This window comes from Pleuronectes platessa, chromosome 11 (genome assembly GCF_947347685.1).
Source record: "Pleuronectes platessa chromosome 11, fPlePla1.1, whole genome shotgun sequence".
NCBI lineage: Eukaryota > Metazoa > Chordata > Actinopteri > Pleuronectiformes > Pleuronectidae > Pleuronectes > Pleuronectes platessa.
Genome location: NC_070636.1, coordinates 17,238,216 through 17,251,887, shown reverse-complemented (window position 1 = coordinate 17,251,887; position 13,672 = coordinate 17,238,216). Strand labels below are relative to the sequence as shown.

At 41.5% G+C, this 13,672-nt stretch overlaps 2 protein-coding genes across 4 annotated transcripts; one reads left to right on the top strand and one right to left on the bottom strand.

Annotated features, from left to right (window-relative positions):
• Positions 1-581: 581 nt before the first annotated feature.
• On the bottom strand, positions 582-3,446 carry chmp3 (charged multivesicular body protein 3). Its single transcript, XM_053434708.1, has 6 exons — positions 3,287-3,446; positions 2,709-2,769; positions 2,212-2,391; positions 1,985-2,106; positions 1,712-1,826; positions 582-1,568 (listed from the first exon to the last, which is right to left on the bottom strand). The coding sequence occupies exons 1-6, from the start codon at positions 3,329-3,331 to the stop codon at positions 1,429-1,431; spliced, it is 663 nt and encodes a 220-aa protein (XP_053290683.1). The 5' UTR covers positions 3,332-3,446; the 3' UTR covers positions 582-1,428.
• Positions 3,437-12,544, top strand: hspa4l (heat shock protein 4 like). 3 transcript variants are annotated; one of them, XM_053434707.1, is made up of 20 exons: positions 3,437-3,489; positions 4,928-5,090; positions 6,036-6,093; positions 6,248-6,388; positions 6,550-6,672; positions 6,756-6,855; positions 7,386-7,519; positions 7,611-7,855; positions 7,955-8,031; positions 8,115-8,266; positions 8,363-8,469; positions 8,640-8,773; positions 9,157-9,353; positions 9,568-9,642; positions 9,891-10,034; positions 10,740-10,865; positions 10,961-11,068; positions 11,197-11,316; positions 11,855-12,016; positions 12,100-12,544. In XM_053434707.1, exons 2-20 carry the CDS (start codon positions 4,984-4,986, stop codon positions 12,286-12,288), a joined length of 2,499 nt encoding a protein of 832 aa, XP_053290682.1. In that variant the 5' UTR covers positions 3,437-3,489; positions 4,928-4,983; the 3' UTR covers positions 12,289-12,544. The 3 variants fall into 3 exon arrangements, with proteins under 3 accessions (XP_053290682.1, XP_053290681.1, XP_053290680.1); XM_053434706.1 differs by lacking the exon at positions 3,437-3,489 and adding an exon at positions 4,710-4,817; XM_053434705.1 differs by lacking the exon at positions 3,437-3,489 and having other exon boundaries at positions 4,716-5,090.
• The last annotated feature ends 1,128 nt before the right edge of the window (positions 12,545-13,672 follow it).

Here is a 13,672-nt window from a genome sequence, read left to right as displayed (position 1 = left end):
TCACCACAGTAACTTTTCACTGTCCAGCCTGTGGCCTACATACTGGAGCCCGACAGCAGAGGCAAGGTTTTGTTACAGTACAACAAAAAGCCGCTGAGGGAGGGCTGTGGCTGGTCGAAATCGAATCCTTCTTGTTAGCGTTAAGCCGAGGGAATGGCTTCAAAAACAAGGGTGACCCAAAATGCATGACCAAAAATAATTGCATCATTCCTTCTTCAAAATATTATGCAATACTCTCATCATTTTACAGCTTAAATATGATAAAAGACAAACAGTTTTCCACAATTTTTTGGAGAAATTGATATTGCAGGAGAGCAGTCAGGGGATGACGTCCTTTAACTTGTTCCTTATGGTACGGTTTGGTTTCACAGCTGCTGAGCTCTGGGCTAAGATTGAAAGAATCCATGCAGTAAAGATTCTAACCTGCTGAGTGAGCTATTGCAAACCAGCAGGTTCAGACTTCCCTAACAGACCTAATATCTAGCATTAATTGTAATGCTGAAGGGCTGAATTAGAAAAAAAGTTAGTATGATCAACACTGGGATTAGAATAGATGTAATGCATTCTTCTTGTTGGCAAACTTTGTTATTTAAAGTTTATTTCCGTATTTTTTTCCTCATTCACATAGAAAACTTATACACACAATATATCCACGATACATAAGATTCTGCACTGACCAACTTTCTATTTCCTCTGCCTCTTCCTACTGAGAAGGAACTCAACCATGACAGGAAGTCAAAACATTTAACACGCAGAATGTTAATGAAAAGAATTGGTTGGTCAATGCGAGTGTAAGTGTATTTTCACATGTATGACCAAATACAGAATAGACACCTTTAGACTGTACAGAAAATAAAGCAATCATAGGAGAAATCCACCCTTCGTCGATAGTGTTTCAGACATTTCAGGCTAAGCACTAGTAAATAGAACAGCTGTTGCTTACAAACCAAAAGCTAAGAGATAAGAACTACTGCTGAATAATGATCCAGGATGTAATTCATGTGCAGAATGGACTCATGAGAAACCGATCAATTATTTGTTTGGATCCTAAACGCCCAAGTCCTCCACCACCAGTCCGTAACTCAGGACGGGAGAAAAATATGATGAAGCACTGTAGGCACAGCAGGCTTTTCATACTTACATTATATACACTTCCTTAAACCTTCTGTTTGACTTTGGATAATAAAGAGTTACCAAGGAGTTGCACCTTGATGATTAAAAAAAAAAAACCTTTTCATCGAGCAGAACAAATGTTCTATAAAAAACAACTTTTTTAAGTTATTAACTTCCAAAGCACAAAGTTAATCCCAACTGATTATGTGAATTGTAATAATAGTTATAATACGAAGCACAGAGGATGCTCAGCACTGTAAACCCTACACCAGAGTTCTCTCCGTCCTTTATGGAGTGCATCAGGGACAGTTCACCTTAGCTCCTCAGAGCTGCCAGTCTTGACTGCATCTCTTCAATGTCCTCCTCCGATTCTTCATCGGAGGCCGCAGTGGCTCCTGCAGGCTCCATTTCAGGCAGGGCATCGACGACTTTGCTCGGTGCTTTGCCAAGGGCACCTAGCACAGCAAATACAAATATGACACAGCTTTCAGTGTTATTAATCTGCAGTATACCTTTACCTTTGGTTCAGAAGATAGATACCAAAACTTTATTGTAGAACAGGGAAACAAAGACGTGCTGATTAAACTAATATTTGTACCTGCTGTGATCTCAAAGAGGATCTTGTCAACCTCCTCCTCTGCTTCCTCCTCCATCTCCTCCCCATCCTCCATGCTCTCAAATGTGTCTTCCAGCATTTCCTCAATGATTCCAGCCTGAAATATAAACAGGAGTACACGATAAGATGATTTGGCCACTCCTTCCGTTATAAGACAGAAAGTTTTGTTAGTGATCTGAGTCAGCTGCAGAGTCAAACGTCTTGTTGTAACTTGACTGTAAACATGATATATGTATGTTGGATGCTGCTGCCGACCTTCATCATCTCCTTTGACAGCTCCCTCATTGTGGCCTGGATCTCTGGGACTTTGACTAGATTCTGCATAGCTTTCATGACCTCGGTGCTCTTCTGCAGGGCCCCAGCTACACGCAGTAAAGCTACAAATTCAAAAAATAAACTTTCTTCACTGACAGACGTGGACATAAAGTTGACAATGTGGACTTAAAGATGAAAAAACATAGCTGCTGTACTCTGAAACTCACAGAGCTGATTCTTCATACTGAGCATCACGGAGTTCATGTGGGCTTTGGAGGCGTAAAGTTTTGTGACAGCACGTTTTGACTGGATCATCTCCTTCGCGAGGATCACACACACATCCCTCTGACCCTTCTTGGCAGCCTCTTTGATAGATCTTTTAACTTTCTCTTCCTCCCTTTGAATATCTGAAAGAAAAGGGGATGTCAGTACATACAAGACAAATAAATTATTGGGAATTAACGATTAAGTCATTGACTGCAGGGCGTATTCATTCATTTGTTCATCATTCAGCAAAATCTGATTACTGAGTCTATACCCCCCCCCCCCTTATTTTAGTTTATAACAATTGCAAATAAGTATTTATGTACTTCATGTCATTGCTTAGAGATAATTAATTGAACCTGAGTCAAAGCAGATGTAGAACTTGATGATTGTGATAATATCTCTATTTAGTGCTGTTCTGTGGTGGTGGCTTCAAATATTGATATTGATATTATCTTACCTCGAATCTGTCTGTCAATCACTCTCGTTTCCTTCCTGATTTTCTGAGACCATTCATTGATCTGAAATGACACACAGTGTTATTACAGGCTGTTTAAGTGTGACCTCAACAGATATTGTATATTTTTAATGATCGCCTCAATATAAGTTTTTGCACTAAACTAAAACGACGACGAAGATGATCCCTGCTAAAGTGCAACACAGCACGAGGCCAGCCCGAGCGAGACAAATCAGGGTTTGTTTACACTGGCTGACAGTAGACTTGTGCTAGCTTACATGCTAACAGTCTAGCTCTCAACACACCAAAATATCACAAATATCTCGGATGATAGCGGATATAAACAAGCATACAACCTTTAATACATTAGTGATGATGTTACCGGACGTGTCATGGATGGTTGGGATATTTCTAACGAGTATATCGTCTCGCATTCAATTAGCGAAAGTAGCAACAGTTTGAACGAAGCTGACTTAAAGTGACAGCTAACGCTAGCTAGGCTAGCTAAAGGCTAATCGTTTTTCCCTTTCTAAGGAGGAAAATCTGAAAGACAGTGGTGGCCCTCAGCTGTCAGCACTCACCAGTTCTTTGGGTGGTTTCTCCGTTGATCTGCCGAACAGTCCCATGGTGGCTATCGGGTTAAATGCCGAGCTAAGCTACCTGACTAAAACTAGCTGGTGAGCTCAGTTTGTTAGACTGCCACTTCCTGTTCTCAGGCCAGTGAGGCTGCGTCCCAACGTGAAGGAGCGGCTTCCTGAGCAAGGAAACAAGGGTTCAAGTCAGGGTCTGTGCTTAAGATGTCACTTTAGAGGAGTGTTGTCTGATTTCTCTGTCATGCACATATGCAAATTCATGTCGATTGGTGTAATCTTATGGTTCCATAAAAATCTAAGAAGAAAAGTGGAGCCAAAGTGAACTGCTGGCGTGAATTAAAAATTAAATAAGATAAGATAGACTTGATTTATCTTAAGGGAAATTCTTGTTCCATCTTTAGATATAATATAATACGATTATACAATAGATTAGGCCTACAATAGACTACAACAGTTGAGTATTAAGTATAAAATAATATAATTGAAAGTACAATAAGTTATGTGAGGCAATAATCTAATATTAAACTAAATTGGCAATAGCAGGTATAATAGGATTAAGTACTATAGGATTAATATTGAACATAATATGATGCTAAACATGGTTATATTGCACATGAACTATTGCATACTAAAATGTATTATTGCGCTTCGTTTTGGTATTCATTTTAATACAATTTAAGTAAATTGAGTGTTTTTTTCAACTGGGGCCCTGTGTTGTGCGAAGTCAAGTCCAGTTTGCCTTCCCTGGCTGAGGGAAAGTTGGTGGGCCTCCTCCTGTTTTTATTAGATATTGATGTATTTGGTGATAATAAAAAAGTGAAGAAATCGGTTTTGAAAATTCTGGGTAAATACATTTTTTTTAGAAAACAAAGCCACTGAAAGTATCTGCCTAGAAAATGGATAAAAGGATACGGTGTAAATGACGCCATTTCGAGTTGAATGAATGTCGGGGCTTCAGGACACTTGCATGACACCACAGGAGCAGTATGGAGGCATTTCAAGTTTATTTTAACGTTTTAAGAAACGGTCACCATTTACTCCAATTGTATTCAATAAAGGCTGAAACGCCAAAAGTGTTTTTTGGACTCAACCACGTCAGCCACCCCTCCATGGGCATAATGGTGAGTAGACAATGGGTGAAATTTTTCTTTTTCGGTGAACTTTCCCTTTAAACAAGAGGGGAAAACGTGCCTGTATTACCTGTGACGTATTCTCCATTGAAAGAGGATAGGGATTCTAGATTCTTCCGTCATCGGTTGGCTGTCGCACCAATCACACAAGGGCGATGGGTGTGATTCGGCCAATCAGAGGCGTTTGGGCGCATCGCACTCATCACACAAGGGCGATGGGTGCGATTCGGCCAATCAGAGGCGTTTGGGGGCGGGTGCATCGGCGTGGTGGGGCCGCTAGCTGACGTAGAGGCCGCGGAGCAGAGGGAGAATCAGCCCTGCGCATCACCGCCGCCCGGGAACGACTCTCTACGAGTTTGCTATAAACAGCCGGACTTACATAACAGCGAGTAATTCAGCGAGCGCACTCTCCGACAGCTGCCTCGTATATATTTACCCAAAAAGCATTGGAGGACCGGACCGTCATATTGAGTATACCTATATACGTTTGTTGTCATAGGTGTCAAGTGCGGTCGTTGCGTGGCTTGGAAGAGCTGAATCCAAAGAGCACTCGACATGTCAGTGGTCGGCATCGATGTGGGTTTCCAGAACTGTTACATCGCCGTGGCGCGGAGCGGCGGCATTGAAACCATTGCCAATGACTACAGTGACAGATGCACGCCGTAAGTATATTGACGGACATCCTCTTCATCATCGCTGTGTCTGGATGAGAGTTTGTTACGCAACGCGTGAGTCTGGAGGCGCACTGGCTGAGCGCTGGAGGCCGCAGGGGGGCATGACGGTGGTGATGGTGAGGAGGCCCGTGACTCCTGGTTTATTCACCGTCACAGCAGGTTACTGCGGGTCAACATGACGCTATGAGAGACGAGCCTCCCCCTCTCTCTCGCTCTCTCGCTCCCTCTCTGACATGGCCCCTTCAGTGCGCGTCAAGTTGACCCCGATCAGCAACTCAAAAAAGACGTGTTATCCAGATTATTTAACATTTACTATATGTCCTAGAATAAATTAAGTAGGTTGAATTAAAGGCCTTCAAAAATAAAATACCACATCCATGCTGCTCTTCAGGACCAGCTCGTGCAGGAAAGAAATCCACGCATCATGATAGTGGCGTGGCTTTATTTATTTATTGAGGATGCAATGAATGCTCTTATGTCATAACACAGAGATGCTTCTGCTTCTGAAGGTTGTTTTTTTGCTGCAGCATCTTGAAAACAGGGATCCATAGTGAAGGGGGATGAGCCTAGTTACTTTAAATGATGAGGGAAATTGTTATGGCAAGGTGAAACCAGGGAGTGACCTGTCACTGCCAGCAAAGGGGAAATGGTTGTCTGCTGAAGTCAAAGAGACCAAGAGGCCTTTTAGTAATTTGTTTTCTGCGCAGGATGAGCTTTCTTTGGGAGCCGAGCTGTTCCGTCTCACTGCCCTAGTTTCGTGGCTCTCCCTCAGACTCCCCTTGCGTTATTTCCCAGCTCGAAGTCGGCCCCTCATCACCCGACGTCTGTCTGTTACAGTTCTGCTTCATCACATCTGCCACATCTGTTGCAGTAACTGGATTATTACTGTCGTAGCGTCCCTAATTCGCTGATGTGTGTTTGTGTTCCATCAAGGGCTTGTGTGTCATTGGCCTCCAAAAACCGCTTGATTGGAAATGCAGCAAAGAGTCAAGTAAGATCATCCCATTTGTTTTTGTCTTATCTGTGTAATAACATCAACAAAACACTCTGAAACGATAAGACACACTGTTGCTATCCCTCTTACAATTCACATTTGCAGAGGAACTATGAAACATCTCATTGCGAAATGTATTTTATTATTGCAGATGATCACAAACTTCAAAAACACAGTCCATGGCTTCAAAAAGTTCCACGGCAGAGCATTTGATGACATGTTTGTTCAAGCGGAAAAACCCAAACTGCCTTACAGTTTACAGAAACTGGCCAATGGAAACACTGGAATTAAGGTGAGCACTGCACACACTTCTATTACGCTCAATTTCTCTGAGGCTGATCATTTCGCGCTGTCATCGCAAACTTTGTTTCATTTTAACTCAGCCACGATGCTGAACATGATGAGTGAGTAGGATTCACTGATGTCTACAGATGTCTTCATTGCTTTTTGCAGGTGCGTTATTTGGACGAGGACAAAGTGTTCACTGTTGAGCAGATCACAGGGATGCTGCTCACCAAGCTGCGGGAGACGTCAGAGAGCGCCCTGAAGAAGCCGGTGGTGGACTGTGTCATCTCTGTGAGTGATGGAATACAGAAAACCCTCCACGTAATTCACTTTGTGGTTCAGTGACACACATTGATTGGTGCTCTGCCTCATAGGTCCCCAGTTTCTTCACGGACGCAGAAAGACGGTCTGTGTTGGATGCATCCCAGATCGCGGGGCTGAACTGTTTGAGGCTACTTAATGACACCACTGCAGGTCAGTGCTCCTGTATGAATTGTAGAAGTGATGTTTAGGAAAGGCTGCACAAGATTAAGAAGTAACACGTCACAGATTTGGTTTCTAAAGGAGACATAATATAGTTTTTCAGTTTATCTTGTCCGGCACGGCCCCTAACAAAACCAGGTAAAGTGAGAGTAGAAACCGACTTCTCCTACATGTGCCGGAAGCGGTTGACGACCAATCACAGCAGAGTGGGCCAGCTGGAGCTAAAACCAAGTGTTTCAGACGGAGGCTGAAAAGAGGAGCTGCAGCAATGGACAGTATGAACAAAGTGAAGTGTTTTCTGAACATTTGAGCATGTTAAACTTTTAAGTAATAACCCCAAATTACGATTATGGATCTGAATATTAGCTTAACATTGGAATATTTAATAATTAGTTTTTGGATGGTACCTACCTCTGCTGATGTCATATCGTAATAGTATAATATGTATTTGCACTGTTTGAAGAGGACTTCAGCACTTGGTTTCACTCTTAATGTTATAAAACCCTGTTTCTTTTGAACAGTGGCTTTGGCCTATGGGATCTACAAACAGGACCTTCCTAATCCAGAAGAGCGGCCTAGAAATGTGGTGTTTGTGGACATGGGACATTCGTCATTCCAGGTCTCAGTCACAGCCTTCAACAAAGGCAAGCTCAAGGTTAGCATTCAATATTTTCCCACCTTGATTTATCAATCCATCCACACCAGCGCCTTTAAACTCCAAGCTCATTGTCAGTCTGGTCCCTCAGGTCCTTGCCACGGCGTTCGACCCGTACCTCGGTGGGCGTTGCTGTGACGAGGTGCTGGTAGATTACTTCTGCGAGGAGTTTAAGGGGAAGTACAAACTCAACGTGAGGGACAACCCGAGGGCTCTGCTGCGGCTGCACCAGGAGTGCGAGAAGCTGAAGAAGCTCATGAGTGCCAACTGCTCCGACCTGCCTCTGAACATAGAGTGCTTCATGAATGACATTGATGTTGCTAGCAGGATGAACAGGTACAAATGAGTTTAGATTGATTTCTTCTTAATACTCATATCACCATTGTGCGAATTTTTGCAACGTAACGTTTTTTCCCCTCTATTTGTATCCTACAGGGGCCATTTTGAGGACATGTGTGCTCAATATCTGATGAGGGTGGAAATGCCACTGAAAGCAGCGCTTGAACAATCAAGTATGTCTTTCAAAGTTTAAATGTATTCGTCTGAATAACATATAAATGAAGAATCTACTAAAGCCCTGTGTGATTCGTGGCAGAGCTAAGCCGAGATGACATCTATGCAGTGGAGCTAGTTGGAGGAGCCACGAGAATCCCGGCCTTCAAGGAGCGGATAGGGAAGTTTTTCTGCAAAGACATCAGCACCACGCTCAACGCAGACGAAGCTGTAGCAAGAGGCTGCGCACTTCAGGTATGACTCTTCACTCACATGGATTGCTAATGTTTTGCTTCAGTGTACTATAATGCCGTAAATGTGTGTCTGTGTGTGTGTGACGTGTGTGTGTAGTGCGCAATCTTGTCTCCAGCCTTTAAGGTGCGCGAATTCTCCATCACTGATGTGGTTCCCTTTCCCATCACTCTCCGCTGGAAATCACCAAAAGAGGATGGACTTGGGTAAAGACATAGGAGACAATATGTTTTAATGTTGTGATTGAGCGGTGTAATTTTCTAGAGTCATTCTTCGACATCTGAAATCCAGCTATGGCAACCAGCGTGAAGATCAGTGTGTGCCGACTCAGTTGACCTTCAGTCTGACTTTCCTCTCTCTCTTGCTGCATTTACAGCGACTGTGAGGTGTTCAATAAGAATCATGCTGCTCCGTTTTCCAAAGTAATCACCTTCCACAAGAAGGAGCCCTTTGACCTGGAAGCCTTCTACAGTAGCCCTGCAGAGCTCCCGTACCCAGACCACAGGATAGGTATGGCATGGATCCCATTCTGCACTCTGAAAGAAACAAATTCTTGTTAGGGATCCACTTCTTAGTTAGATTCACAGATTTTTGGGTGGAAAACTATGAAGATATGCAGCTTTTACATCAAGGAGAGTGGTGAACTTGTTCTTGGTAGTTTTTTTAGATAGGGGTGCATTGTGGCTGAGTCCCTGTGGGAATCTACAACCTAGATGGTAATTAGATATAAGGCTCAGTCTACCACAGATGGCTCCTGTCTGTGTGAACATGTGTGTATAGGGATGTACTCTCAGGTGGATTAACAGTTAATACCATCAACTGCCTTCTACCTGCCTGCTCAGGGGAACATATAGATGAAAAAAAAACTAATTTGTTTTCTTTCCATCCATCAGGATGTTTCTCAGTACAGAATGTGGTTCCACAGCCGGATGGAGACAGTTCTAAGGTGAAGGTCAAAGTGCGCGTCAACATCCATGGCATCTTCAGTGTGTCGAGCGCCTCTCTGATCGAGAAGCAGAAAGGAGAGGGAGAGGACATGCAAATTGACTCGGAGCCAATGGTGCAGAATGAAGGCCGAGCAGAGGATCAGGTAAAGGGATTTTATTTTGTCCCCTCTGCTTAAGTGAGGGCAAAGTCAGGCAGTCAGCCCCCCCAGTTTGATTCACAGTGAAATGGTCTCTTCCTCGCCTTGACATTGAATAATTTGCAATCATTTGTTTCCATTGCGTCATTTGATAAAACGACTTTAACATTACAAGTAACCAGGCTTGAATAAAAGCAGCTGATTGTGTGTTGTGTCTCAGACAAAAATGCAGGTGGACCAGGAAGGTCAGAGCCAGGGGGATCAACAGAACGATGAAAATAGTTCCAGCAGTAAGGTCAGTGGAGCTTGAACTTTGGTTTGCTCTTCTATTTTCTTTTAAGCCAATACAAGTATCCTGTGTTTTTACAAAATGACTCTTGTGCTTACATTTTGTAACCAGATTTGACAATTGAATGAGGCGAGGCAGTCCTACAAAAAAATCTTCACAAAAATGTTTATTAAAATGTAAATGCTGCAATTCAATGCATTTTTTCTTACAGTAAATCATGCTAGTTTGTCTGGTCTTAATGGTTTCTGATCCAGGAGGGTTCCTCTGGGGAAAAGCAGGACCCAGCAGCCGGGGGAAGTAAGCTCAAAGCCAAGGTGAAGAGTGTTGATCTTCCCATCGCAGCCAACAACATTCGACAGCTCGACAGTGACGTTCTTAATAACTTTGTGGAGTATGAGGTAAGAGCTCCCGATGGCCTTGGCAGAAGCAGAGCCGAGTTCTGATCGAAATGCTGATGACCTGAACACTAATGGACAAACTGGGGTTAAAATTTGATATGTGCAGTGTTGGCCTATTGTGATCTGACTCATCAAATTGCCATTATTTTTTTCGGAGCACTATTTGTTTTAAGAAGGGCCCACAGTTCAGCGATCACAAATTGGTTTTGTCTTTTTTATAGTGGAATAAATTGCTCCACATTTTGCCCTCTTCTAATAAATCTGTAGAATAAAGTTATCTTAACTAAATGTTTTAGATAAGGGAGGATAAAGAAGAGCTTTAGGTCTGTTTCTTTAGTCCAATACACATGCAGGTCATGTCTTAATATTAAATTGTATCATTTGTCTTGATGGCAGATTTTGACATAAGATTTTTTTTAATCGCAACCACTCGTGAATTTCTGGAAAAATCATTTTCAGTCAGTGCATCAATCTTTGCTTATTTTGTAGTGAAAACAAAATTCATATATTACAAATATATAACCTTTTCATTAATCGGTATCCTGTTATAAACTAGAACACACTTTTTCAGAAAGGTATTAATTAAACTCTGAGATCTGTTTTGATGGCACTGTTTGTGGATGTGATTTAATATTTTGTTATTTCTTTGATGTTACCAGACCTCATACTTTGTCATTTGTGTGTTTGTGTGTTTTTTTCCTAAAGAGTCAGATGATTGTTCAGGACAAAATGGTGAAGGAGCAGAATGACGCTAAAAATGCAGTGGAGGAGTACGTATACGATCTGCGGGGCAAACTGTGTGGGGTGTATGAAAAGTATATCACAGAGGAGGTAGGTGCCGCTTTCTTACGTACGTCCATAATATTAGTCAACCTGATGTAGTAAAGTAAATGAGCACGTTGTATATGTTTGAACCTCACTAACAGGACAGTAACCGTCTGACATTGATGCTGGAGGACACAGAGAACTGGCTGTATGAGGACGGCGAGGATCAACCCAAACAAGTCTACGAGGAGAAGCTTGAGGCACTCAAGGTTTGTTTGTAGTTCTTTCAAGAAAATGTCTGTTTTCAACTTCAGATATGAACTCACTCGGCTATATTGAGGCATTTGAAAGGTTTTTAAGTTTTTTAAGAGACAGTAATGATCTAGTATTTTTGCAGAGGTTGGGTGAACCCATTCAGGATCGGCATAGAGAGCAAGAGGACAGACCCAGGGCTTTTGAGGAGCTGGGAAAGAAGCTGCAGCTCTACATGAAGTTTGTGGATTCATATAAGCAGAAGGTAAATCATTGTTTTTCCCGTGATACACTGTCCTGTAATAAAAAATTAAATGTTTAAAAATTTGACAACCTGTTTTCTCAAAGTGTCACAGTACAAATGGATCTCAGATATTGAACACACTGATCTGTGTCATTCAATCTGAGCTTCTATCTGACTTTGTGTAGCTCAAATGCTTTTTTTAAGGTTTCTGTGACATTGTCAATTTTAGTTTCATAGATAGAACCAATCTTAATTCATTTATGATGTATTTATTATTTATAATGTTTTAGTAATTAATAAATAAAGCATAAATAAAAAAGCACTTCCTCTCCTAACATCTGTAACACCCTAGCAGGCCTAAGTAGCTCTTATTTCTGCACACTTCACCTGATATCCCACATGTTGTCTTATTGAACACTTTAAGTACTTGGTAATTACACTTCCAGCTCTCTCTGAAGCCTTAGTGTCTTACCCGAGTTCATGGCCACTTCTACCAAATGAACAAATTGTAAATGTCAAGACTTATAAAATAATCTTCATGTCACAATCTCTTTCCCAGGATGAGCGCTATCAACACTTGAGTGCAGAGGAAATGAGCTCCGTGGAGAAGTGTGTGAGTGAAAGCATGGGCTGGATGAACAGCAAGATGAATTCACAGAGCAAACTCACTATAACCCAAGATCCTGTCGTTAAAGTAGCAGACATCATTGCCAAAATACAGGTATTTGAATTAATTCTTTCTTCCCGTTGAAGTGATGAGATCTGCCGATTTTTTTAACATTTTGCCAACAACCCTCTCACCAGGAACTGGATGAGGTATGTAACCCAGTGGTCAACAGGCCAAAGCCCTGCGTGGAGGAGGCCTCTGAGGTCAACGACCAACACAGCGGTGCTCATAACGGCCCGACTGCCAAAGAAGGAGCAGAGTGGAAGGCAGACGCAAAGGGGAGCCAGCAGACAAAGCCTGGCACGAAAGAGATGGAGGTGGACTGAGATCTGTGTCTGAGACTCAAACTCGGCCTCCATCCCTGCATTTGCCACCACTGACCATTTAGACAGTAGAAACATCGATACCTGGGACCACACTTCAAACCTCACCAACCACTTTGTGGAGTCGCCCCTCATTGGACCTTTTGAGGTTTTTCTTTTCAACCTTTCATCCTCATGTGTGACAATTGTGTGCTTTATTCTCTTACTTAATAAATCAAAGAATGATGCAATAGATTAAACTCTGATCCTGACGTAAAAACTGTTTCCTCTGTATCGTACAGCAAGGTGCACTTCGTGTTTGCATTCCATGTGTCTCATAATAGTCCAGTATCAGCAGTTAATCATGTCACTCATAACAGAAACAGTAAGCTCTGTGCAATCAGTTACTATTGAGGAAATATTAGTATGTATGCAATAATACATATATTATATATATTTGTATTCAATGAGTTTGAAATGATGTTCATGTTTAGAGACTGTAAATAGTATTTTAGTAAATGAAAGCAGCCAGCATGTACATAAATAACATAGTCCTAGAAATCCCAACAGCAATGCTTGACACATCAAATATCTTTAGTAAATGACTGGTTGGCTTTTTCTTTTTCTTGCTTTTTCTATTAGGGTTTAAAGATGGATAAAATAAATAAATGTAATCTCAAAATGGCAACATTTCTTTACACTGAAAAATTTTAGATTTCATGGGATGAGGTAAGGACAGCCCACTGTGGAGGTTACATACTAAGATTTGTTGGAAAAACAATTAAGAAGGACACTGTTTGGCTAATGGCCAATGAAACTGAAAGAATTAGACGCAACAAAGAACCACAGGTATTAGAGGGTACCGACAGACCTGAATGCCATTATTTACCAGTCAGCTGGTAAAATGAAGCTTGAAGGCATCATGTATGTGGATCCTCATGTTTGAAGTTAAATAAATACAAGAAAAAAATCATGATATGTTTAATGTAGGTAAGAAATAATTAAGTTGTTCCAGTTTTTTTATTTCACTATACGATTTTGCCATTACTCTCACTTCATATTGAACAACACTTCTGAGTCAGTTATGTGTGTGACTCAGAATTATAACTAATATTAAGTCAATTTATTTGATTGAAAGAATATTAACCAAATATTTCCTAATTATACCTAACAATCAGCTAACTGATTTTGATTAGGGCGAAACAACTGTTGCACCAGTTGTGTCCCTAACATTTCAAAAGAGAGATTCGCCATCTAAACTGTATTCAGAGAATCTTTTCAAATGGAACCACGCAGTTTGACTCATTACGGTAAAACCAGCTTTGTAACTTAACTTTCACAATTTGATCTTCAAACCCATTTCACGCAGTCTTTTTAGTTTGTTTTTTAGTTTGTTTTATTTTTATTC

Coding starts and splice junctions, on each gene's coding strand:
- chmp3 (XM_053434708.1), bottom strand. CDS start 3,331: ATGGGACTGTTCGGCAGATCAACGGAGAAACCACCCAAAGAACTG. Junction 2,392..2,708: donor GATTGACAGACAGATTCGAG/GTAAGATAATAT, acceptor CTTTTCTTTCAG/ATATTCAAAGGGAGGAAGAG. Junction 1,569..1,711: donor CCTCTTTGAGATCACAGCAG/GTACAAATATTA, acceptor TTGCTGTGCTAG/GTGCCCTTGGCAAAGCACCG.
- hspa4l (XM_053434707.1), top strand. CDS start 4,984: ATGTCAGTGGTCGGCATCGATGTGGGTTTCCAGAACTGTTACATCGCC. Junction 6,673..6,755: donor TGGTGGACTGTGTCATCTCT/GTGAGTGATGGA, acceptor TCTGCCTCATAG/GTCCCCAGTTTCTTCACGGA. Junction 8,774..9,156: donor GTACCCAGACCACAGGATAG/GTATGGCATGGA, acceptor TCCATCCATCAG/GATGTTTCTCAGTACAGAAT.